The sequence below is a fragment of the Nomascus leucogenys genome, chromosome 3 (assembly GCF_006542625.1).
Source record: "Nomascus leucogenys isolate Asia chromosome 3, Asia_NLE_v1, whole genome shotgun sequence".
In the NCBI taxonomy this organism is placed as follows: Eukaryota; Metazoa; Chordata; class Mammalia; order Primates; family Hylobatidae; genus Nomascus; species Nomascus leucogenys.
The window spans coordinates 146,506,961-146,532,560 of NC_044383.1; the positions used below are offsets into that span (position 1 = coordinate 146,506,961).

At 40.7% G+C, this 25,600-nt stretch overlaps 1 protein-coding gene across 1 annotated transcript in view; it reads left to right on the forward strand.

Moving 5' to 3' along the window:
- The window catches only part of SLC22A3 (solute carrier family 22 member 3), a 106,030-nt gene that overhangs the window by 62,417 nt on the left and 18,013 nt on the right, over positions 1 to 25,600 (forward strand). Inside the window, exons 4-5 of the mRNA XM_030809930.1 lie at positions 388 to 556; positions 1,733 to 1,850. Coding sequence (XP_030665790.1) covers positions 388 to 556; positions 1,733 to 1,850 — 287 coding nt within the window. The remainder of the gene's footprint in view (positions 1 to 387; positions 557 to 1,732; positions 1,851 to 25,600) is intronic.

Genomic DNA, 25,600 nt, shown 5'->3' on the forward strand with positions numbered 1-25,600 from the left:
TACAGTGATAAAATGTAGCCATCTTAACATATTTATGTTTTGATAATTACAATTACCTTTTAAAATAATCATCACTGAAGCTTTCCTAAAACCAACACAGATATTCTTCGTATTTTCCTATTGTACCCAGAAGAGTGCTGGTCTGGGTGCATAAGAGAAACATGGCAAGTGCCTGTGACAAGTGGCAGAGGTGAGAGTGGGAGAAAAGCATTTAGTATCAAGAAGGACACCTCCATCCTTTCTGCAAGTGTGGAAGCCTCCGTATCTGAGTGCTAGCATGTTCTAGCAATGCTGATGGATGTAACAGGTGTAACATCTCTGTATTTGTTTGTTTATTTTGGAGCTGACCTTGTGCTTCTGTGACCTCTTGTGTTTGTTTTCCTTTAGTGACAGAAATAGTAGGTTCGAAACAAAGGAGGATTGTGGGAATCGTGATTCAAATGTTCTTTACCCTTGGAATCATAATTCTCCCTGGAATTGCCTACTTCATCTCCAATTGGCAAGGAATCCAGTTAGCCATCACGCTGCCCAACTTTCTCTTCCTCCTTTATTACTGGTAATGTGGTTTTGGTTATCATCATATTTATACTGATTCTGCAGAAATTGGACTCCAAACCGACATGAAAATGAAAGCAATAAGGGAAATTTTCAAACATCTCTAAAATGGCTACATGCTTTGAGAATTTTTAGAGAATTTTAGGATTTAAAGAGAGTATTTGTTGATGATTTTATTAATAATTGTGAAGAAAAATGAATTAATAAAATACCAGAACACAAAATTCTAAGTAGGGTACTGCATTATGTTTTGTTTTGTAATAAATAGCTTCATGAAAACTGTAAGGCAACAAACCTTATCTGCCAGTATTTCAACATGAAAATTAAATGCAATGAAGTCTATTTGTTTCTCTGTGTGTTCTGTAAAGCAAATGAATATTACTCAGAAATTCTCTGAGGAATATGGAGATGTTAAGAGCATCAAAAAATTACATTATCAAAAAGCAACAGATAAGCATTTGATTTTTGTTGTTGTGTCTGTTTTAAGATGGAGTCTCACTCTGTTGCCCAGGCGGGAGTGCAGTGGCGCGATCTCGGCTCACTGCAACCTCTGCCTCTCAGGTTCAAGTGCTTCTCCTGCCTCATCCTCCCAAGTAGCTGGGATTATAGGCGTGCACCACCACACCCAGCTAATTTTTGTATTTTTAATAGAGACAGAGTCTTACCATGTTGGCCAACCTGGTCTCAAACTCCTGACCTAAAATGATCCACCTGCCTCAGCCTCCCAAAAGGCTGGGATTACAGGCATGAGCCACCATGCCTAGCCAGCATTTGATTTTTATTGGAATGAACATGTTTTAATGATTCTTCTAATTTAATTTTAATATATGGGCAAGTCAGTTTACATAAATCAGATTCCTAAGTTTTCTTAATATTTACTAAATCCCAATTCTTTTCATATATGGAATCAATATATTGTAAGATAGCCTGGTTTTGCAAGAGCAATGTCATATTGATTATTTTGATGAGCAATGATCCAATTATCAAGCTGGCATTTTTTCCCATCCATTATAACCTTGCAAGAATAATCTGTGTTTCAGGGACCTATTATCAACTCTTATTGACTCCTAAATGTATATCTAATTGCAAGATCCATTTTGATAGAAAAACTCAAGGCAATAGATTTTAGAGTTTGAAATTCTTAGACATAACTCACAACAGCCTCCTTCTTTGCCAGGGTGGTCCCCGAGTCTCCCCGTTGGCTGATTACTCGGAAGAAAGGAGATAAAGCATTACAGATCCTGAGACGCATTGCTAAGTGCAATGGGAAATACCTCTCATCAAATTACTCAGAGGTAATTTCTTTTAGTATGAGTAACAAATATTGCTAAAGTAGGTGAATTGATTTTGTTGCCGCTTGTGTACTTAATGTTGCTTCTTAAATGTATATACAAAATATGCATATATATATATATATATATACACAGACACACACTACCAAACATCTGGGAAATCATTTTCAGTCTGACTTAACTGAAAAAAAATCTTGGGAAAAATCATAGGACATATTAAAGAAGAAATGATTATGAAGCTCTATTAGCATTATAGGCAAGGTTAATTGATCATTTCAGTGCACATTTTAATAATTGCACCAAGTTACTTGAATTATTATACTTTACTTACTGTAAGCCCCATAATATTGAGTCATTCATCTTGATTGTATAAACTGTAAAACTTTTTTTGACTTTTAATTTAAAGCTTTAAGTTTGGCCCTGAAAAAATCTGTTTATTCATACCAGAGCTTGAGCAGTAACGTAATATTTCAGCCTTTAAACTCCCATATGCTGGTCTTTCTCCCTTTCTTCTTTTCTTCCTCCGTTCCTTCCTCCTTCCAAGACAGGCTTTTTGGATGCCTCTTCGTCAGTGTACTAAGAAATGGGGGAGGGCCGGGTGTAATGGCTCACTCCTATAATCCCACTGCTTTGGGAGGCTGAGGTGGGAGGATTGCTTGAGCCTAGAATTCTAGACCAGCCTGGGCAAGATAGCAATACCGCATCTCTACAAATAGAAAGTTTTAAAAACTAGGTGGGCATGGTGGCACACACCTGTTGTCTCAGCTACTCAGGAGGCTGAAGCAGGAGGATCATTTGAGCCTAGGAGTTTGAGACTGCAGTGAGTCATGATCACACCACTGCCCTCCAGCCTAGGAGACAGAGTAAGATGCTGTCTCTAAAAAAGATTTTAAAAAAATGAAATGGGACAAAAATTAAAAGCTTTTGCCCTTTGGAATATTTGATATGCACTTGAGGATATAACATATATTTAAAGCAACCCTTAAATTATTAGAGAATAGCAGATAAAGAAAAATATGATGATGTTTTAGCTCCAAAGACTGAAGTGACTACAGAATAACAGAAAGGTTGTTATAAAAGGAATGTTAGAGAAGAATTTTTGGATGATATGAATCTTGATTTAAGACTAGGTTGTCAACATTGTTTTTTTCATAGCATTCAGTTTATTTCACAGGAACCTTCTGATAAGAACGTTCTGATAAGAACTGGGTTTTGGGGCTGGGTGCGGTGGCTCACGCCTGTAATCCCAGCACTTTGGGAGGCCGAAGCGGGTGGATCACCTGAGGTCAGGAGTTCAAGACCAGTCTGGTCAACATGGTGAAACCCTGTCTCTACTAAAAAATAGAAAAATTAGCGGGGTGTGGTGACGAGCGCCTGTAATTCCAGCTACTTGGGAGGCTGAGGCAGGAGAATCACTTGAACCCAGGAGGCAGAGGTTGCAATGAGACGAGATTGCCCCACTGCCCTCCAGCCTGAGCAACAAGAGTGAAACTCTGTCTAAAGAAGAACTGGGTTTTGTTGGTTGTATTTTCCCCTCCCCAGCCCCTGAAGCTTGGTCATGTATATTTGGATTTCTGCCTTCTTCCTCTCTCTTATATTAAGTGGCAAGCAGTAGGCTCTTTTCCAAAGTTTCAACCGAACAGTTGTCACTGGTGCAATGGTGCGAGTACATTAATGATGTACCTTGAGGTTTACAGATCATAAAATGTGTGGTAAAGATAAAGCATGATCTTTTCAAACCACTATGATAAGTCCATCCTTGTCACTCTTTGAGTGAGCACATTTGAGCTGTGTGTTCCTTTTAGGGAAAAATAATATACCCCTGTTTCCCAGCTTGCACTCATCCATTGTCTATAGTCCTCATAGCCAGGTCAAAGATCTGATAATTTGTGTTCAATTTTAATCATCCAGTGAATAATCTCTGCTCTTTACTCAGCAGTCTCCTGAAGACATTGCACACATAGTCCAGAGGTAAGCATGTATATGATCTACATCAAGGTTTAGAATCTTGATTTAAAGGTCTAAATATAGAATATAGAAAAAACAAATATAGAAGGGAATATAGAAAAATAGGATTATAGAAAATAAATAGGAATAAAGAAAGGAATATATAAAAATAGGAATATATAAAGTGTTCTAGAAAAATAGGCATCTAGAAAGGAATATAGAAAAATAAGAATATAGAAAGGAATATAGAAAGATAAGAATATGGAAAGGAATCTAGAAAGGGATATAGAAAGGAATATAGAAAAAACAGCTGTGTGCTGGTAACTTGTGAAATATAATGTTGGATTAACCAGGCATGTCATGTGTGATAGTGAGTATCACTGAGAGACGAGTCTGATTCCCCGAAGCAGCTGCTGTTACACATCCCATGAGTGTACAGTTCAGCACTGCTCCCACAGACCTACTGACCCAGCTTTATTCATGAGCACTGTAGAGATCATGACAACAGGTAAGTAGTTCAATGTTCCACATGGCTGTGCTTATGAGAGATCATGAACTGTGGGATCCAGTGGCTTCCAAGTCATTTTAATTTTAATATGGAAATTTCCAAACATACTCAAAAATACAAAAAATAGTTTAATGAATCTCTATGCATATCCCTCAGCTCCAACAGTTACCAACTCCTGATCCATCTTAGTTTTTCTATACTCTGCCTAGTTTCCCTATTAACTGAGTAGGAATCAATCCAGCCATCATAGCATTTCATCTTGTAATATTTTCCTCTAAAGTAGGAACACATAGATATCTCTGGAACTATGTGTGCACTATCAGGACACTGCTGAAGGAGGAGCAAGAACTATTCCTGTGGTTCTTAAAATTCAATACAAGTAATCACACCTTTGATCCACCTGTGGGGACTGATCCCTCTTGTGGGAGCAAAGACGGGGCAGTGGTATGTAAAATATAAATATAAAACTAATATCAATGTCATTGTCCTAAGAAAAATAGCCACAATTCCTTAATATCAAGTCAGTGTTCCACTTCCCTGATTGTCCTACAATGTTTCACGGCATCTTTCTGCATTAGACTTCTCCTGAAGTTATGGATTGTGAATTGTTGATCTCTTTGGGTTTATTTAATCCATAGGTTCCTGCTCTTTTTCATTTCATTCCAACTTTGGGAATAAAAAAAAATCCTGGGGTTTTTCTCCTGAAGAATTTCCACAGTCTAAATTTTGTTGAATATATCCATAGGATCCTTTAATACGTTTCTCTGTCTTTTATATTCCCTGTCAATTGGTAGTTAGATCTAGAGCTTAATCAAGTTCAAGTTTAATATTCTGGCAAGACTACTTCATAAGTGGCTTAGTACATTTCCATTAAGAGATACTTGGTGGCTGCTTGTCTCTTCTTTTGGAACATTTCTTGCCACGATAATCACTGCCTGGATTTACTAACTCACCAGAGGTTGCCAAATGACAATATTCTCATCTTGTCATTACTTTTTCATTTATTGCTGCAGTGCTTAAAGACCAATTTCTCCCATCAACTCTTGGTGACCCTGAAATATAGCTCATATAGGAGAGATAAGACATATGCATCATTTTTTCTTTTCCAAATAATAAATTGGCTCCCTATATCCTCCCAAAGTGATTAATGAGTTGAGTGTGTTTATTTAAACATAGTTTATATGTTTCAATCCTTTGCAGTTGCATTAGTCTGTTCTCACGCTGCTATAAAGAACTGCCCAAGACTGGGTAATTTATAAAGGAAAGAGGTTTAATTGACTCACAGTTCTGCAGGGCTGGGGAGGCCTCAGGAAACTTACAATCATGGCAGAAAAGGAAGCAAACACGTGTTTCCTCACATGGCAGCAGGCAGGAGAAGTGCCGAGCAAAGGGGAAAAGCCCCTTATAAAACCATCAGATCTCATGAGAATTCACTCACTATCATGAGAACAACATGAGGGTAACCATCCCCATGATTCAATTACCTCTCACTGGGTTCCTCCTATGACACATGGGGATTATGGGAATTACAATTCAAGATGAGATTTGGGTAGACACACAGCCAAACCATGTTAGCAGTTATTTTGGTGAGTACCCTTTCGGATGCTCAAATTGCTCCATCTTTGGGCAGACGCAGCTTATCCGGAGTCTGCCATCCTCTAGTAGCTTCCGAATACCTCCTTGTTCTTTAGCACGATGAGATTTTCCAGTCTCATCTTGTAAGTTCCAGTCTCACACATGGAATCACCTATTTCTCCAAGGGAGCTTTGGTTTTTGAAACATATGTCTTCAAACCGAACCTACCCATCTTTAATCTTTTTAATTGTACAGCATAAGCAGAAAAGCAAAGTGTTATCTTCAAGAGAAGGATTTAACATTTAAGTTTAAAACACCTTGCTAAAAGCAGAATTCAGCCACATTATGGGCCACGTCATAGTTTTCCATCTCAAAGGTCCTTATGTCCCCACAAGCACCATCCTGAGCAGAAAACCTCTTCGTGATGACACAGAAGGACTGGCCAGCAGGGTAGGCACTGTACTTCAACTCCAACCCCAAAAATCACAGCAGGATTCCATTACAGGTTTTGTGCAATGACAAGTATGACCGGTATAAATTACTCATATTTTGGTGATTCAAATACATACCGTCCGTGTCTATGTTAGGATAGCCTTGAAACTGTATGTTTACACAGTTACTTTCATGTTAGCCCACATCCCTCTCTCTGGATACAGTTTCCAGGATGTTCAGACACATGACTGAAGTTCCCAGCAATCTCTTTTTAGTTTTCACAGAACCTCTCTTCAGTAACTTCTGACTTTTGGAAGAAGTTATCACTGTGTAAATGACCTCATCCTTCACGACCTCTCCAATTCCCACCTCATTCTCAGGGTGCCTATTATAGGGTGCGGAGAAGGTTAGAATGGGTTTGAAAGAATGTAGTTGCATTCAAAGAAGCCCTAGGAGACCCGGCAAGTCAGCATTATTCTCTTGTGAAAAGAACCACCTGCCAACCCCAGCCTGTTCCATTGCTGACATCAGAGGGCCAGGTATATTTAAGGACCTAGCTTAAATCTACCCAAGGATGCTCCATATTACAGATAAGCTAAATTCACTACAAACTAAGATTACACCAATCCCCAGAGCTTTAGTGAGTGAAGGGAAAATATGAGAGGAAAATAGTATGATAGATTTGATCCAACATTGAACCAGGTGCATTTTGAGGGTTGTTTATCCTGTAAATCATCTCAGTTACAGTTCACATGGATGTTACTCATTTCATGGGTAGGCGAACTCTGTCTCTGTCTCACTTGTTCCTAGGCTTCCATTTGCCAAAGTTTCTGGCCGGCCTCTGGCTTTGTTGAAGAGATAGCTAGCACTAGCAGGGAGAAATACAAGTGATCAGGGTCCAGGCTCTCTGAACATACAAACAGTATAACTGTTATTCACTAAAATGAAAAATCCCAAAATCAAAAACCAATGCAAAACAGCGAAGTGGCTTGAGCAACTAGGAGGTTAGGTAGAAATTAAAGAGAATCAGTGGATGGGTAGAATTTTAAGCAGTAGGTAGTTACCCAATGCAGAAGGAGGATTCGCTTAGACACCTAGTCTGGTGGTTCTCAGCCTTTCAGCATTTGCATATGATAATTTTTAAGGCTTACTTAAAAAAAAACAAATTATGGGTAAGTCTACAATAATGACAGCACAAGCACAGCTACAGCATGACAGTGTCTCACAATGTCTTCAGGAGCATCCACAGTCATCCACTGACCCCAGAGAACATATCAAGGAAGAGAAATGCTTTCTGCCCTGGCCACACCCTCTGTTTTGCTCATAATGCAAAGTTCTTTTACAGTGCAGTAAATGTGAAATTTTTCTTTGGTATTAGTTTGACATTATTCCTGCTTGTTAATTTAGTGCTCTGTTTCTTGCCTTACACCTGGTCACTAACCACTCAATTCTACTTTTCACTCTCATATGATAGACAAGTAATAGTACTGTGTGCAAGCATGAATAATGGATGGAGTAACAATGCTTATCTGAGGATCTGGCCATTGCCCCAGGTGCTGAATGGATGTGCTTGTCAAAATAAAAGAGAATGAGCAAGTACTTCAGAGTGCCCACACTTCTGGTGGTAGTAGACTTGGTCTATTAGTGAGTAATGGAGAGCTGGGATTGTTTCTAAGTAAGCATGGACTGCTAATATCTGTGATAAATTGTATTAATCCTCTCAACTATTCACTCCCTCTCTGTAAGAGGATTTTGCATCCCATCCCCACCCATTGCCACATGACTGACAGCAGTATCTCTCTGTGGGCAATATATTTCCCCATCCAGCGTCAGGCTTGACCACCTGACTTGATTGCGCCCAAGGAGCAGAAGTGGCAGAGTATCAATTCAGGGCAGAACCTTTGAGAGGCATCATGAATTCCTGACAGCCCTCTTGCTCCTTCTGTCTGCCATAAGAACAGCAGATCCCAAATCGGTGCTGTTCCTTCAGGGTGGGTCTCAGAAGGAGAGCTGCAGCCTGGAGCAGAGCTGCAGCAGCTGACCTACAGCTGCTGTATGGGACATGGCCAAGAAAAAGCTGTTTCCCCAGTAAACTACTGCTCAATGTGTCTGCATGTACTACAGAGATTTGGGGGTATCTGTTCTTGCAGCCAAAGCTAACTAATGCAATTGGTCATATTACTAGTTCAATTGCCAGAGTAGGCTTCAATACATTTTTTGGTGACACAGAAGGTATCTGATTGTGGTAGATTAAATTACTGTTTGGAGAGATTCACATTTTCCCTCATTTCCAAGGGATGAAAATACTTCCTGGGTCTATAAATGCTGGGCATGGCAATGATATTGCTTTGGCCTCATGATAGGTGCAGTAGACTTCCTGCCCTTTGATTTTGGGGTTGACCATGAGACCTGCTTTGGCCAATGGCAGGTTGCTAGATGTGATGCAATAGAAGCTTGAAATGTGCTTGTGTGGTTGGGCTTTATCTCTGCACCTCAGCCATCACCATGAAGAGAAAACTCCCAGGCTCACCTATGGGCCCCAAAGGAGGCTGAGAGACATTCAGAATGGAGCTGACCTAGCAAAGCTTCCTCGAACCTACACTAGCAGGCCTCAGCCAGCCCACAAACACATGAGATAAATGAATGCTTACTATTCTATGCTGCTAAGATCGATGGCTTTTATGCAGCATTATTTATCAATAGCTCTGATGGTAAAATGTCAACTTGATTGGATTGAAGGATGCCTGGATAGCTGGGAAAGTATTGTTTCTGGGCGTGTCTAGGAGGGTGTTGCCAGAGGAGATTAACATTTGAGTCAGTGGACTGGGAGAGGAAGCCTCCCCTCAAGGTGGGTAAGCACCATCCGGTTGGCTGCCAGTGTGGCTAGAACAAAGCAGGCAGAAGAAGGTGGGATAGGATGTCTTGCTGAGTCTTCCAGCTTTCATCTTTCTCCTGGCTGGATGCTTCTTGCCCCTGGACATCAGACTCCAGGCTCTTCTTGCACTTACAGGAGTGGTTTGCCAGGGGCTCTCAGGCCTTTGGCCACATACTGAAGGCTGCACTGTTGGTTTCCCTACTGTTGAGGCTTTTGGACTCAGACTGAGCCGCTCCTGGCTTCCTACCTTCTCAGCTTGCGGACAACCTATCATGGGACTTCACCTTGTGACCTTGTGAGCCAGTTCTCCTAATAAACTTCCTTTCATAGATACATAGATCCTATTAGTTTTGTCCCTCTAGAGAACCTTGACCAATATAATAGCCGACTGTGTCAACACTGAGTGAGCAGCCACTGTCACTGTACTGACCTGGATGATGCAGCTACACAGGTAGTAACTGTGGCAGCAGTTTTGGTTTCCTTTTGACTCCCAGGATCTTAAAGGCCTTTATCCTGAAGATCCCTCTCCTCCGCCCCCAGCTGCCCATACCTCCCGTTTTTGTATGGGATATACTCATAGAGAATAGTAGGTTACAGTTCTAGCTAACAAGGGGTCTCTGATACTACAGAACTGAATAGGCCCATATTTGTTAGTGATATTTTATCCTATACTGGCTCAATAAACCCATAAGCTTTGATTGTAGTTTCCTTATTTTTTGGATACACTTATGTATTGTTTATAGCAAATATATTGCTTTTAAAATTAAACATTAGATGTTATATCAATACATGTTGACACATAAACATACTTGAGGCCGTTCCTTTGGTGGTATGTTTATGTGACATCAGGAACGGAATTTGAGCTTTCCAATTCCAAAGGCATTCTTTTAGGCCCATCATCAATATAAATGATACCATTGTTTGAAATATTTCCAAAATAGAAAAGATTAAAACCTCATTAGAAAGTGTCTTGCTGATTTTTTTTTATTACCTTAGTTGTCAGGGAGACTTCTAGACCTTAATAGCTACCATCTTTTCTATAATGTAATGAGCAGTCACACAAAAACCAATATTACTACAGAAAGGGACTTTCCAGCTTTGGGAATATCTGTTTCTGACATTTCCTTTCAAAGGGGGATTTTTATAAACATAATTTTTGTTCTTCCAAAAGAGGAACCACACTATGATTCCAACTTGCATGGAGCCCATCAGGGATGGTGGTATTTCAGTTCAGTTAGGGTGCTGTCTTTGTTAACTGTTGTGTTTAGTTGTGATCTCAGACTTCAGATTTGAAATCTCTCTTCGGGGAATTCATTTCAAAAGATCCAGACATCATAGTTTAGGCACAGGGAGTATCTGACGGGTCTCTAGGGCAGTCCAGTGTTGGAACGAGAAGGATGTGAGTCTCAAAAACAAAGAGAGTCTCAAAAACAAAGAAAGTCTCAAAAACAGTTATTGGAGAGAAAGTCACTGGGAACCCATTCAGCGTTTTCTCCTGACAGGGCTAAGTCTTCCTCCTCTCACTTTACAGGATGAATGGTGCCAATTCTACCAGCAAAGGCTTCATCTTTAAAATGACTCATAAAAATGGTAGCTGTAGTATGTGTACCATCACACTCACTTTAACTTAGAATATGCTTGAATGCATAAAAATATGTCAGGACACTGGACATACTCAACACAGAACGGAACTTTGTAGCCAATAATTTAGTAACACTTCCTATTTTTAAAAAAATAGCCTGAGTTCTAGAAATGGTGTGTATTTAAATGGATTTCTTTACTTTCCATGTCTTTAACTTTTTGAAAACAAGACTACATGGCATAAAATGAGAAAACTGTTCATGCTACAATGAAATAGCCGTAAAGACTGTACCAGTAAACGGTGCCATCCACAGCATGTCAAGACCCCCAACTTCCTTTCTGAAGCATGGTGCCCAGCACTCATTTCCTTCCCCAAAAGGAAACTCAGCCTGGCATTGCTCAGGTCAGTGGGCTGTCATTTAACCCAGAAAGATATTGAGGGGAAGATGTTCTCCTACAGCTTTAATTGAATTGGAAATTCAATTTAAAGGTGTTTTAAAGAATGAGATTGCAGCCTTGGAGCAGGCTAGGCAGACTTCTGGGATGCCTCATCAGAGAGCAGCATTTTGCACAAGGAACCGTGGTGAGCCAGGGCTTTTCCCCCTACTCACCCAAACTCATCTTCCAGATTTCCTCTGGGAAAATAAATAATTGGGTCATGCCTTTATCAAAATCTTAACTACCTCTGCTGTACAAGTTAGGGCTTGAAAACTATTCATCAGAACTGGGAAAGGAAAGCATTCCGCATTATGGTCCCATAAACTTCCTGCGTTCGGTCCTTGCAATCAATTCTGGTGTCTGACGACATATTACTAAAGAGTGAGTGTATTTACAGAACCCAGGACGACAGAGGGACTCAGGCAGTGTCCAGCAGGGTGGCCAACTGTCCTTGTTTGCCCAGGGCTGGGGAGTTGGGAGTTTCAGAGCTAACACCAAAAAATGTCTCAGGCAAACTGGGTAGAGTTGGTCCCTCCATGACTGGGTCAGTCCTCATCTCCCCAGTTATGCTCAGAGGAAGATTCCAGAGGTCTACACTTGCAGGCATCACAAGTCCTCCCTGCCCATCCCATGGGCCCTGATGCCTAGGAGAAGACACGGGATTCCCGCCTGGCTGGATGATGGGCCTGGGATCTGCTTGCCAGCCGTTCCCGGGACTGCGGGCAGGTTGCTGAGCCTGTCTAGTTGCCTGCCAGGCTTCCTTTCTTCCCGCACCCCTTCCTCCTCAGAGTCTCGTGTTTCCCCGGTTCTTCATCTGGTCCTGAGCCCTTGCCCATTCTACTGTGGCTCTGGCCCTGCTTCATTCCTGCCTGCTTCATCCTCAGAAGGCAGGTTTCTGTCCTGTCCCCACACATCCATGGCCTTAAAGCAAGATGCTGATGCTGTCTTGATGGCTGGACCTGCCCTTCCTAGAGACGGCTGCTGCCAACCCATTTCCCAGAGAAGTCCCCAGGCCACAGACAGCAGGGCCAGCCCATGGAAAACACAAAGCCCTTTTTTCCCTAACTAGTCTCTCCACGTGGAGGAATAAGTCCTATTGCTTGGTTAGGTGGAGAGCCAAAGCCCTTTCCTTTCTCACTTACTCTTCTCTCACTGCTACCGGGATCCTGGCAGACCACACAGGCAGGTCCATGTGGCTTATGACGCAGGAGTTCCGAGCTTTGCAAAGTGACATTGGCAACTGCTCAGTTATCCGTGATTAGTTATGAATCTAAATGCATGGGCTTCCACCTTTCCCTTCTCAAAGGCTGGGCTTCCCCTTGCTCTTTAGGAGCAAAAGTCTTCACCTTTCTACTCCAGCACCCCTTGGTAGGCAGAGAAGCATTTACTTCTTTCCTGTCTACCCTGAGCCCCGGCAGTATCACAAACAAAAGTAAAACACAAGGCAAAACTCACAGGCCACACAGGCTTGTTTTATTCTGTTAATATTGGTTGTTCTCTTTTTTAGGAGTTGTGTAGGCATCTGATTTGATTATTTTAATTATGTGTCCCTCTCTAATAGAAAAGAGGAGCAAGTTTGTCTGTCCTTCTTCTGTTTCAAGCATCTGCTGGGGAAGGACCTTCTGATACCCTCTCTGGAATCCTTCCATCAATCAGTGTGAGGGAAGAGGCTCAGCTTCCTCATGTATTTTGCTCCTTTGCCATTTGGTCCATTCTTGTGTTTTCAGCAAAACCAGTTTCTGCAATCCAAATTATTGTGCTTCTCGACTGTGGATAAATGAGAAAATATTCCTCTCTGTGAATGTGCTCCTTCGTGGAGACAATAATGAGTACAACTTCCAGAGCTCTGCACAGCCAGCAACCTTGGCAGGAGTTCCGGTGTTTTCATAACCCAGAGCTGTGTTGCCATGGCAGTACTGCTTGCCAGACCTTTGACCCACCGGGAAAATTGTCTTTCTTCATGAAATAATCCTAAGAAAAGAGATGTGGCTCGAGGAGCAGATGAAATTCATTTAAATTCCCCAGCACTAGATTGAACGTTGGCATACACAGATGTGCCCCTTTGATGTAGATGAAGCTGGAGGAAATTGTACTAAAAAGTAAGTAAGTGAGAAAACACATTGTCATTCAGTCTCTTGAGGTCCCATCCGGGAAGATGATAAAAAAGGTATCAGGTGCTGGATTTTCATGGAATCAATCCTGCTTTCCCTAGAAAGAATTAAAATTAAGATCCATCTCATAAATGGGTGGATGAACACCTGGGTTGTGTTGGCGTAGCAACACTTCTTCATGTGGGGACTGATGGTGGGACCCACACACTCATACAAACACCATGAGGCCCACGCAATGCAGAGATGGCTAGATTACTTGGTTTGGAAAAAATAAGATGGGCCTGCTCTGTTTTCTTTTTTCTCTGAATTTGGTGTTATTTGAGGGAAGGAAATATAATTTCATATACAGAAAGGCAAACAGATTGAGACGAAGTCTTTGTAAGGTGTCTGCATAAAGGAGGTGTTAATTGCTGCTAAAGTCCTTTTATCCTTTGCAGGAGAAGAACTTAGATGATGTTAGGGAAAACAGCCAGAACCAAGGATGTTTTTCTGCTACAGGAATCTTTTGTGTAACAGCAAAACTATGTCACCTTCTTTTTTTTTTATTATTATACTTTAAGTTCTAGGGTACATGTGCACAACATGCAGATTTGTTACATATGTTTATATGTGCCATGTTGGTGTGCTGCACCCATTAACTGGTCATTTACATTAGGTATATCTCCTAATGCTTTCCGTCACCCCTTCCCCCACCCCACAACAGGCCCCGGTGTGTGATGTTCCCCTTCCTGTGTCCATGAGTTCTCATTGTTCAATTCCCACCTATGAGTGAGAACATGCAGTACTTGGTTTTTTGTCCTTGCGATAGTTTACTGAGAATGATGTTTTCCAGTTTCATTCATGTCCCTACAAAGGACATGAACTCATCATTTTTTATGGCTACATAGTATTCCATGGTGTATATGTGCCACATTTTCTTAATCCAGTCTATCGTTGTTGGACATTTGGGTTGGTTCCAACTCTTTGCTATTGTGAATAGTGCCGCAATAAACATACGTGTGCATGTGTCTTTATAGCAGCAAGATTTATAGTCCTTTGGGTATATACCCAGTAATGGGATGGCTGGGTCAAATGGTATTTCTAGTTCTAGATCCCTGAGGAATCGCCACACCGACTTCCACAATGGTTGAACTAGTTTACAGTCCCACCAACAGTGTAAAAGTGTTCCTATTTCTCCACATCCTCTCCAGCACCTGTTGTTTCCTGACTTTTTAATGATCGCCATTCTAACTGGTGTGAGATGGTATCTCACTGTGGTTTTGATTTGCATTTCTCTGATGGCCAGTGATGATGAGCATTTTTTCATGTGTCTGTTGGCTGCATAAATGTCTTCTTTTGGGAAGTGACTGTTCATATCCTTTGCCCACTTGTAGATGGGGTTGTTTGTTTTTTTCTTGTAAATTTGTTTGAGTTCTTTGTAGATTCTGGATATTAGCCCTTTGTCAGATGAGTAGATTGCAAAACTTTTCTCCCGTTCTGTAGGTTGCCTGTTCACTCTGATGGTGGTTTCTTTTGCTGTGCAGAAGCTCCTTAGTTTAATTAGATCCCATTTGTCAATTTTGGCTTTTGTTGCCATTGCTTTTGATGTTTTAGACATGAAGTCCTTGCCCATGCCTATGTCCTGAATGGTATTGCCTAGGTTTTCTTCTAGGGTTTTTATGGTTTTAGGTCTAAGATTTAAGTCTTTATTCCATCTTGAATTAATTTTTGTATAAGGTGTAAGGAAGGGATCCAGTTTCAGCTTTCTACATATGTCACCTTCTTTAGTGATGAACATGGAGGGTAAGCAGACAGGGAATCCTGGATATTCTTGTTAACACATTCCTGTCTCCTAGCCTCTGTAACCTCAGCCCCGGAGTTGACAAAAGAATCTGTCCCAGTGGGCCACAGATCCTAGGGACTATGGAGTTATTGCAAAGGTCCACAAACCATTAGCAACCAAGCCTTGTCTGTTGAATGAATTAATACATCTTGGATAAAAAAAATGTACTTTCTTCAGATAAAATTAAATACAGTTAGAATTAATACCCAATAATAAATTGAAAGGTGTTATTAAATCATAGTAAATTTGTGTCATTATGTGGTCTCAAAGAACAGAAGTGAAGAGCACAATTCCTGTCATGTGGGCAATCTTTAAATTTTTTTGACATTAATCAGACATCCTCATACTCAAAAAGGATGTCACTGTAAGCACAAATAAGGTGTCTCTACCTGTTGCTGAGAGTCTTGACATACATAAACTTCATGACAACAACTTCTAGGATCCCTTCATTTCTTTCATTCAATAAAATAACTTGAGTTCATTATATTTTTATCTTCCACTGACCTTAGGGACAAATTCTACAGGTTAAGTAGGGTGGATTGAGTGCTGTGGCTCCCAACTGCCTACTGTCTCTCAAAGGTGACTAGGATGGGTTGAGTACCAAGGTTCCCAATTGCCTGTCTCTCAAAGATGAATCTTGGCCTTTTCCGGCTTACATTTCAGAGCCAACACATCACAAATAGTTTAGATCTTTAGGAAGACTGAGGAAGGCTTATGGAATACTCAGCACAATTATTTTTATGGCTCAGAGTGAAATAGAGATTGAATACTTACACACATATTTTGATTAGTATGTGTGTTCCGCCAGGCTTACACACGTCTCTTTGAGATCTGATCTAGACACATTTTTCTAAAGACATTTCAGGTGTTCCATCTGCAGTTCATAACAGTTTATGCACTGCATTGATAGAGGCTGCTCTCAAGTTAGCAGGGGACAGGTTTTTGATGTCAATTAAGTGAAATATAGTATCAACTTCATGTAGCATTGCTTGCTGCCATCCCCTTTCTTTCCACAATTCTTTAAACAACTTGGTACATTTTGTTGTCTAGAAATAGCCAACTTCTAAATTTAAACGAGTTGAGTATTAAGTTATTGAAGTGAACAATTTTTCACATTAAAAACTGAATCACAGAATTCTTATTGGATCACCACATGTTTAGAAAAACTATTTTAATGTCACTGACATGAGGTTGTCCCAGAAACGAAAGTGTATGGATATACACAATGCAGCAGTCATTTATCTTCATTTGTTCCTCCATTTATTCAGCAGATAGTTACTGGGCGCTGTATTCAAGGCATCTATTTTTAAAATAACCTCTGTGCAATGTTCACTTTCAAAAATGTCTCCCCAGATGCATTCAAGATGCCTTCTATTTTCTCTAATCCTCTATAGTTGCTTCCCTTTTTCCTTTTTTCTTTTTGGGCTGTTTTCCATCTCTTCCTCCTAATAATAGGTATTTATTTAACTATACTTACTTTCATCATATAGATATGCACAATACAACTAAACACAAAGTCGAAGAACATGCATATAAGACATGTCTTATATGTCTGGAAATCACCACAGTGTGTTTTAATTTTGATTGATGTACACACAGACGTTCACATTGAAATCTAGGTAGGGTAAGTACAGCTATTAATTATGGAAACTAGTCTATATATTTGTTGGAATATGATAAATCAAGTGACAGTTCAAACTTGAATAAATAGTGAACACAATATAATATTAATGCAGATTAATTACCATGGCCCAGAGACCAGCCATGAGACATAACATGCTTCACTGTCAAGAACATTCAGGATTGGAATTCCAGAGATGGTGTGTGCTACTGGCTTATGGCTGGTACATAAGAGAATCTCATCTATCTCTAAACGTTCTGCCTTAAGCAGCACAAAGGACGTACCAGTGAACAATGAGTTACCATATGCAGAAAATATTCTTCAAATCAAGAACCAGAAAAGTAAGCAACCCACAAACTCCAAAACTCATTAAATGATTGTGATCTTTATTTTGAGGTTCATCTAAACTGATCTTCAAATTCTTCAGCTATACCTGACTTTCTCTGGAATACGTCTCAGCATTTTCAAACGAAACCAAAGGCTTTCTGAGTTACATAAGGAAGGCAAAATTTGGCTATTTGACAAATTTGGAAGCACTGAAAATGGAGGAAATTCCAAGATGACAGTAGTTTTGGTTCTTGTGGTTTTGGTTCTTGTTTTTTGAGGGGCGCAGAGTTGGGTTACTTAGAACTCTGTGCATGGGTCAGGCATCATTGGGCTGTGCAACACTCGTCTCATGTCCTGCTTGATTTTCTTCTCCCCTTCCTCCTCTATCCCCACTCTTCCCTAGGTAGGTTCCCACTCTAATGTGTCTGATTTATACGTTTGCTATTAATGTGTTCTTATGAAGTGGAGCGTGCTGTGTGTATTCAGGTGATATAAATGGCATTGTGCCACTCCAGATCTTGTATTTCTTACTTTTTTACTCAACTATGTGTTTTAAATGTCTACCCAACTTGTTCATGTGTGAGTGCATTGCTTCCAACTGTCGTGTGATTTTCATTAGGCCACACCTGCTGTGTCTCTGGTCTCCATCTTCCTAATGATGGGCACCTGGGTTGCCTTCAATAATTGTGTTCGGTGTTTTCATACATGTCCTCTTCTGACCTGTGTATGGTTCTCCATGGAGTTCAAGGCCTAGAAGCGGATCCCTTGGGTCTTGGTGTGCAGGCAAGCTTCATACCCTGAATAACGCCAGCTTGCTCTCTGTGTCTACCCCACTAGTGGGACCTGTGGGTCCCTATTGTCCACATCTAGATTTAGTATGCTCCAGTTACCTAATTTTTCCAGCCCCCTCAGTGCTTTAAGTTGCACATCTCTAGTTACTGGTGAGATTCTTTGTACCTTCACTGGAGCACATGGAAAACAGAAGAAATCGAAGGGCAGTCAGGACTCTCCCAGTAGGCAGGGACCAGGTCAGAGCCAGGATGAAGACAAAGCACCCTGAGCATGCAGCAATGGAGGAGATGCTTGTGACCCGAGCTGATGGGGAAGGTTGAGGGCAAGGCAGAGACCCCCACTGCCGGCTTGCCAAGAAAACATGCAGGAAAAATGCAGGAAACAAGAGAAGGCTCCATTTTCCTGAGAAAAGGGATGGAGGAACATAGGCGGCATCGAGCCCCAGCTACTGGCTCTTTGAGAATGTAGTCGGGACTTGCCCCAGTCACCCTTGCCCTGAGCACTCAGTGACTGGGGCTGATGTCACCCTGGCTGTCCTTGACCTGTGCAGAAAGCACTGCCAACCCAAGACAGTGGGGGAAGGGCCTTATGTGCCCAGGCCCCAGCAGGAGACACCTACCAGGAATCTAGTGGGACAAGGTTGCAGGGATCCTGGAATCCTGCCCACATCCAACGGCTGGAACAGTTCCCTCAGCTGGCGAGTGGACAGGTGGTCTGATGAGCTCATATGTTATTGATGATGATGTTAAAGACCATGTTCCTGTTGAAATAATTCCCAAAGCATTCATAAGACTGAGAAGAAGTGATGATAAGAATTGTTCTGGGCAGGAGTGTGTAGTTTTGATTTTTACTTGTGATAAAGCAGAGGATTTGCTTGAATTCACCAAACTTGCTTTTTCTCTCTCTTCAAAACAACTTTGGCTGGCCAGTGTCTTATAGACACTCAATTTGCCTCTTCATGGAACTGAAAATTTTGTGTATCCATACATGCTACCATAGTTTCAGGCACTGGGCATTTCAAAAATGTGATATTTAGAACCTTTCTGTTTCCGTGATGACTGTTGGCATAGGTGCTGCTGGAGCTTTCAATGACATGTTGGATTCAGTCCACACAAGTTTTGATGCATATTCCCTTAATTTCTGAGCCTTTAGAGTTAGAGTTTTAGAACTGAGAGTACATTCTCTTCTTTTTTCCTTTCTCTTCTTACGTCAACAGGCTCCTTTCCCCACCCCCCCACCCACACACACAAACAAAAAATAAAAATAAAACACTCTCAGCTTTGCTTTTAAGAAATGAAGAAATGTTCCAACATGTGACCCACAGCTGCAATCCGTTAACCTTTGCCAATACTGAGGCTGCCCTCTGGGTCCCTCCTGGGACTGCATAGATAGAGGCCCATTTGCTGTTCTGGGCAGCATGCCCAGTCATCTAGGAGGTGGGGGACTGGGGCACTCTTTCAGGCCAACTCAAACTAATGGAATAAACTATCTTCTCCATGCAGTGTCTCAATGAAAGAGCCACCTGGGCTGCAGGTGACCAGACTCGCTCGGTGCAGCACGGTAGCTCCTAGCCTCATGTGCAGTCAAATACTTGAGATGTGGCAACTCTGAACTGAGATGTGCTGTCAAGTAAACTGTACAATGGATTTCAAAGATTTAATAGGAAGCAAAGCATATAGAATGCCTCATGAATAATTTCATATTGGTTACACCTTGAAATGATCATGTTTTGGATATATTGGATTAAATGAAATGTATTATAAATTAATTTCCCCGTTTCTCTTTATGTTTTTTAATGTGGCCACTAGAAAATGTAAACGTACTTGTGTGGCTCACATTATATTCTTACTGGACAGCACTGGTCCAGAGGACTGGGATTTATTTTTAACTACTTTAAGAAACATCAAACATTTGTGATAATTTTAATACAAATATTTCTCCATCATATATGCTCTTGCATGGTAAATATTTTATCTACTCTTGTTTTAAAGGATAAGGAGGTTTTCAAAAATTGCCAAAGTACTACAGGTAATTTGGCAAATTCTCTTTTATGGGTACCAGGTAGTGCTATTTCCACCCAGAAGCTGGCCACAGCTCTGTAATGTGACGTGCTTACTCCTGGCTATTCTGGGCTGGTCCGCATCTGACTACTGAGCTCATTATCCACTGGGCAGTGGGATGGAAGGACATGAGCACCTCAGCTGTCACTGCCGAGCTTCCTCCCAGCCCCACCAGGCCCTCTGGTTCCTGATGCTTGTCTGTAAGACCAATGGGTACTTTAACTTTTGAAGGTGGTTTCTGGCTCCCCCAATCGGTGAGCCCAAAGACCTCAAATAACATTTTATTCACACAAACTTCTTAGAGATTAAAAGTTTCTAGAGAGCAGAGTCTTTAGGGAACTAGTGATGACACATTCACCGAATAAATCACAGTATTATACTCAAGAGCAAATAAGTTTTCTTTCTTATCGGTGTCACCTTTCCTTGTGAAATACGGCAACTGATGAAGAAGTCTCCTATTGAGAACAAGCAGACGAAATCACAAGGCTAGACAAGCAGCTATTAACACCATCCCCTTCCCCCTGCCCATGGTAAACCCTGCTGGTAAATGTATTTCTCCCTCCTAAACCTGGGAGGACTCACATTTCTGCACCCAGAGCCCCAGGTGGAAGTAAACAATGGGAGTGAGCCCATGAGGTGGGATTGCTGTTCCTTCACTCTTAGTGCTTCTCATGCTAGTCTCCTGGGGATGTGGTTAAAATGCAGATTCTCTCTCTAGATCTGGGGCAGGGCTTGTTCAGCAGGCTCCCAGGAGAGACCGACGCTGCTGACTTGTGGGTCATACTTTGAGTTGCGTACGTGGTATTTGCCGGTGTGCACATTCATGAAAAATTACCCTGCCTTAAGCCTGGTAGATCCACGGTTCCAAATCAACATTAAATACATCTGGTATATTAAGAAAATTCAACATAAAAAGAAATCCATTTCTTAAAAAAAAGCAGAGCAACCATTCTCTTTATCTGAGGAACTTTAAAAGCACCTCCCTTTATGTGTCACAGCATTAGCCACTAATTACTAAAGGAAAAAGTGCTGGGTGAATTATCACCTGAAAGTAAAGTAACTCTCAAATGTTATAAAACATAAGATTAATGTTGACAGCCTCTGTTACTATGACATATTGTGTGCCAGGTGTGTGTGTGTGTGTGTGTGTGTGTGTGTGTGTATAGGTGCATATATGTATATATATACAAACTTGTATGTATCTGTGTATATGTACACATATCTATGTATCTATATAGATAGATGGGTTATTTAAATGAATTTTCAAAACACTAATAAGGTGTGATTTGATAAATGAATATTTAATAATAATATTGAAATAATATATTTGAATATTATTATTCTCCTGCTACTGATGAGAAAACTAAGGCTCAAAGAGTTTAAATAACATGCTAGTAAAAAAATGTTTTGAGGAGAATACCACATGTCTGGCCTGACCCTGACTGTCTTTTTTTTGACCTGAGACCAGCCCTCCACATGGGGAGCTCTGACCATCATATTTATAACAGATGGTTATTTATAATGTCTTTCTCTTCTTTGGCAATTTAAATTAAGATGTCAACTTGAAGAAATGTTTCACCAGGAAGAATTGCAAAGAGAGCTGAATTAATCAAAGAAAGACGAATAAAGTGTTCTTTTAATATGGAGTACATCATTGTTGATGGAAAACACAGTCTTGGCAGAATTAAAAGATAATCAAAGAGATGAATAGGGCAAATAGCAATTCAGCTCATTAAATAAATACAAGGAAACTAACCTCTGCAGTTTAACCTTGAGCGATACCTTTTCCTATGAGTAGAGTGTCGATACTAGGCAACAAGCCTCCGAACAGATAGTGTTACCCGGAACATCACCCTTTTCTCCCTTTGCTTCAAATCAAAACCAGCATCCCCCATGTAGACAGCACAAAAGGTATGACAAAATGGGACGCCAAGTGAGACATTGTTGATTCTGTTTCTATGAAATTCTAGAAAAAGCAAAACTGTCATGACAGAAAGCAGATCTGGGTTTCCAGAGCCCAGAGTGGGGGGAGGCGACTGACTTCACTGAGACACAAGGAAACTTTTGGGGATCATGGAAAGGGTCTGTACCATGCTTGTGGTGGTGGTTATAAGACTATATATTTGTCAAAAGCCTTCAAAGCGTGCACTTAGAATTGCTGAAGTTTATTGTACATAAATTACATGTAAATATCATAAAGTGCATGTGAATGGTATGTGAGGTAATAAAGCAATTTTTTAAAAACGATTTTAAACCTGGTATAGCATTTTGTTTTTTTGTGTGTCTGACTCAGACCAGGCAAAATTTAGTAACCCTTTGGCAACAGAAAATCAGCACAGATACAGAGCTAGAAGTTATTGTAAAAGAATAATAGTGGCGGCCGCCACGGCACAGGAGTTGCCAAAATTTTCCTGGATGAATTCCATCCAAGATACAGTTTTAAGTCTCTCAAGGCCTTTGGATGCCTAGAAAGTGGGTCATCTTTCAGAATATCTGCGTCACTTTGGAGATGTTAGTAAATCAAAGACCAGCTGGATTTGTCCTTAAATGTAGCAAAATATGTACTTGCTTGGAAGTACTCTTAATCCTTTCATTCACTGGACAGGGAAGACTGGTTTCATGATCCTGACTCCCTTCATTCGTTATCAACACCTTGTATTTTTTTTTTTTTGGTAGATGATATATATGAGGCAGTAAACTCGTGGTCTGGAAAAGCAGAGATCGCATTACCACTCTGTTTTAACTCCTAAAAGTTTGAAATTAATACTTATACCAGGTATTTTTATGGAGTGGATTGGAGTATAGAAGCAATTATTTTAACTATCTGCTAAAAAAAAATGCCTAAAATATTCAGTTATTAAAGCAAAAGCATTGTTCTGGATTGGATTCTTCAGATAATTCTGCTTTTGGCAACAAGTAACAGAAAACCAACTTAAATAGGTTTGGACAATAAGGACATTCACTGGCTCGTGTGTCTGGAATTCTAGCAACAGCAGCATTCAGGGTTGGCCAGACCAGGATCTCAACAATCTCATTAAACCATGGTTTTCTTCCCCTCTCTCCATCCTGCTGACAGGATAGCTTCATCTTAAGACTTGTTGTCTTATCGGTGTAAGATGACTGCTAAGATGTATTTGAGCCCACAGTTTCCTCATTCATTCCTTGAAGGAAGTAAAAAAGATTTCTTCAGGAACTTCTGACTTAAGAGCAATGAAGGACTTTCCCAGAAGTCCATTTCTCATTGGCCCGAATTGGGTTGTATGCCCATTTCTCATTGGTTCAAATTGGGTCACGTGCCCAGTCACTGACATGGAGGACACGATTTCCCTAAACTAATCAGGCCTCCCCCTACAACTAGAAGCAGAGTCAACTCCCATAGACATATGAATTGATGGTGCGGGAGAGTGTAGTGGGAGTTCTGTTAGGAAAGAGAAGGAAGTCAACATTTGGGTACACTGTGTCTAATTTAAGTCCATGACTTTAAAAGTGAGCTTTTCTTTTGTTACGAAAATAATGTAGGCTTAATTTTTTTTTTTTTTTTTTTTTGAGACGGAGTCTCCCCCTGACACCCAGGCCAGAATGCAATGGCACAATCTCAGCTCACTGCAACTCTGACTCCCAGGTTCAAACGATTCTCCTGCCTCAGCCTCCCAAGTAGCTGGGATTACAGATGCCCACCACCAAGCCCAGCATTTTTTGTATTTTTAGTAGAGATGGGGTTTCACCATGTTGGCCAGGCTGGTCTCAAACTCCTGACCTCATGATCCGCCCGCCTTGGCCTCCCAATGTAGGCTTAATTTTTAATTTTCAGAGAATATTTGTAGCTGAAAAGAAGAAAGTAATTAATGAAATGATACGGCATACTTATAAAAAATAAATATTTTATTCTACATACTGCAGACACATTACAGCATAATGGTTAAAAATACAGACTTTGCTATCAACCTCCTGGTTCATCTTCTTACTGTCTGTGTGTCCTCCTTGGGTAAGGTACATAGCTTTCCTCCACCTCAACTTCTTTCTCTCTGTAATAGGAATGATAGTAGTATCTGTACAAGTTGCTCCAGCACTAAGCCTCTCATTCAGGGGTCAGCAAACTACAGCTTGGAGGCCAGACATGCAGGCAACCTGTTTTTGTAAATAAAGTTTTATTGGAAGCCATTTATGTATTGTCTATGACTGTTTCCACACTACAATGGTAAAGTTAAGTAGTCCCAACAGAGGTCTTAGAGCTCACAAAACCAAAAATATTTAATATATAGCTCTTTGCAGAAAAGGTTCGCCAACCTCTGGGTTAATACATAAGATCTTTATTTTCTTGTCAAAATCTAACATGTCATAATTCTATGGTCATTGAGTGACTGGAGATCTGCCAGAGAAAGGCAATTATCTACAGAGCTAACATGAAAGCAAGAGATGCTCCTTTATTTTATCACTTAAAGACAGTGAAGAATCATGAACAACCGAAAAATCTACAAATGTGTTTAAACATCAAATTAGGCTGGGCATGATGGCTAATGCCTGTAATCCCAACATTTTGGGAGGCCAAGTCAGGAGGATTGTTCAAGCCCAGGAGTTCAAGACCAGCCTGGGCAACACAGCAAGAACCTGTCTCTACTACTACTACTACTACTACTAATACTAATAATAATAATAATAATAAGCAGCCAGGTGCTGTGGCATGCACCTGTGGTACCAGCTACTCAGGAGGCTGAGGTGGGAGGATTGCTTGAGCCAGGGAGGTTGAGGCTGTAGTGAGTCATGATTACACCGCTACACTCCAGCCTAGGTGACAGAGAGAGACCCTATCTCAAAAAAAATTTTTTTTAATTTTTTTAAAATGTCAAACTATCTACCTGAACTGACCAGAGATCTTGAAATACGTGATGTAGGATTTCCCTTCAACTCTGGGATGTCGGAACTGGAAACTTGAGTGAGAGTGAATTTGTTCAGACTCATAGCTGGTGGATAGAAGTCATAGCTCTCAGCAGAAGTCTGAAGAGGAAATAAAAGAGAGCTAGTAATAAATTGCTGTGAATATTTCTTTTGAAAAGCAAAGAAAAAAGTATTGCCACCTGTGTGTGCTGAATGGACAGTGGTGTTGGTATGTAGACAAGGGATCCTGTCAGGGAATCCGTGGAGAGAGAAGAGTCTGAGACTGACACTGCCCGGCAGCCCCAAGTCTGAGTTGTGGAAAAGCCCTCAGTAAAAGGAAAAACTCATGGGAACAAGTTGGTGGTGATACTTTCATGCAGAAACCTCGCAGGACGGGTGGTTTTAATCCTGAATTTAAAGATCTTTAAAATCTAAATTATCTAGTCAAATTTTTTTCATAGAACAATGTTTTAATTAAAGATTCAGTTTTAGGTCAAGTGCACAGTGTCTTTCTTTAAAAATATTTAGATGTGACCATTAACTATCAAGAATGTTTCTAGAATGAAATATATTCAGCAGTGCCGTGTGGGGATCAGGAGCATAGGCTCAGCAATCAGTTGCCTGGTTTCAATTCCTGGCTGGTTTACCTGTCTACTATTCACTCCTTAAAGTCCTAAGCCTTGTTTTCCTTATTTATAGAATAAGATTAACAAAAGTACTAACTTTATAGAGCTTTGATGAGACTTAAAATAATCCACATAAAGTGCTTAGTCCAGAATCTAATATCAC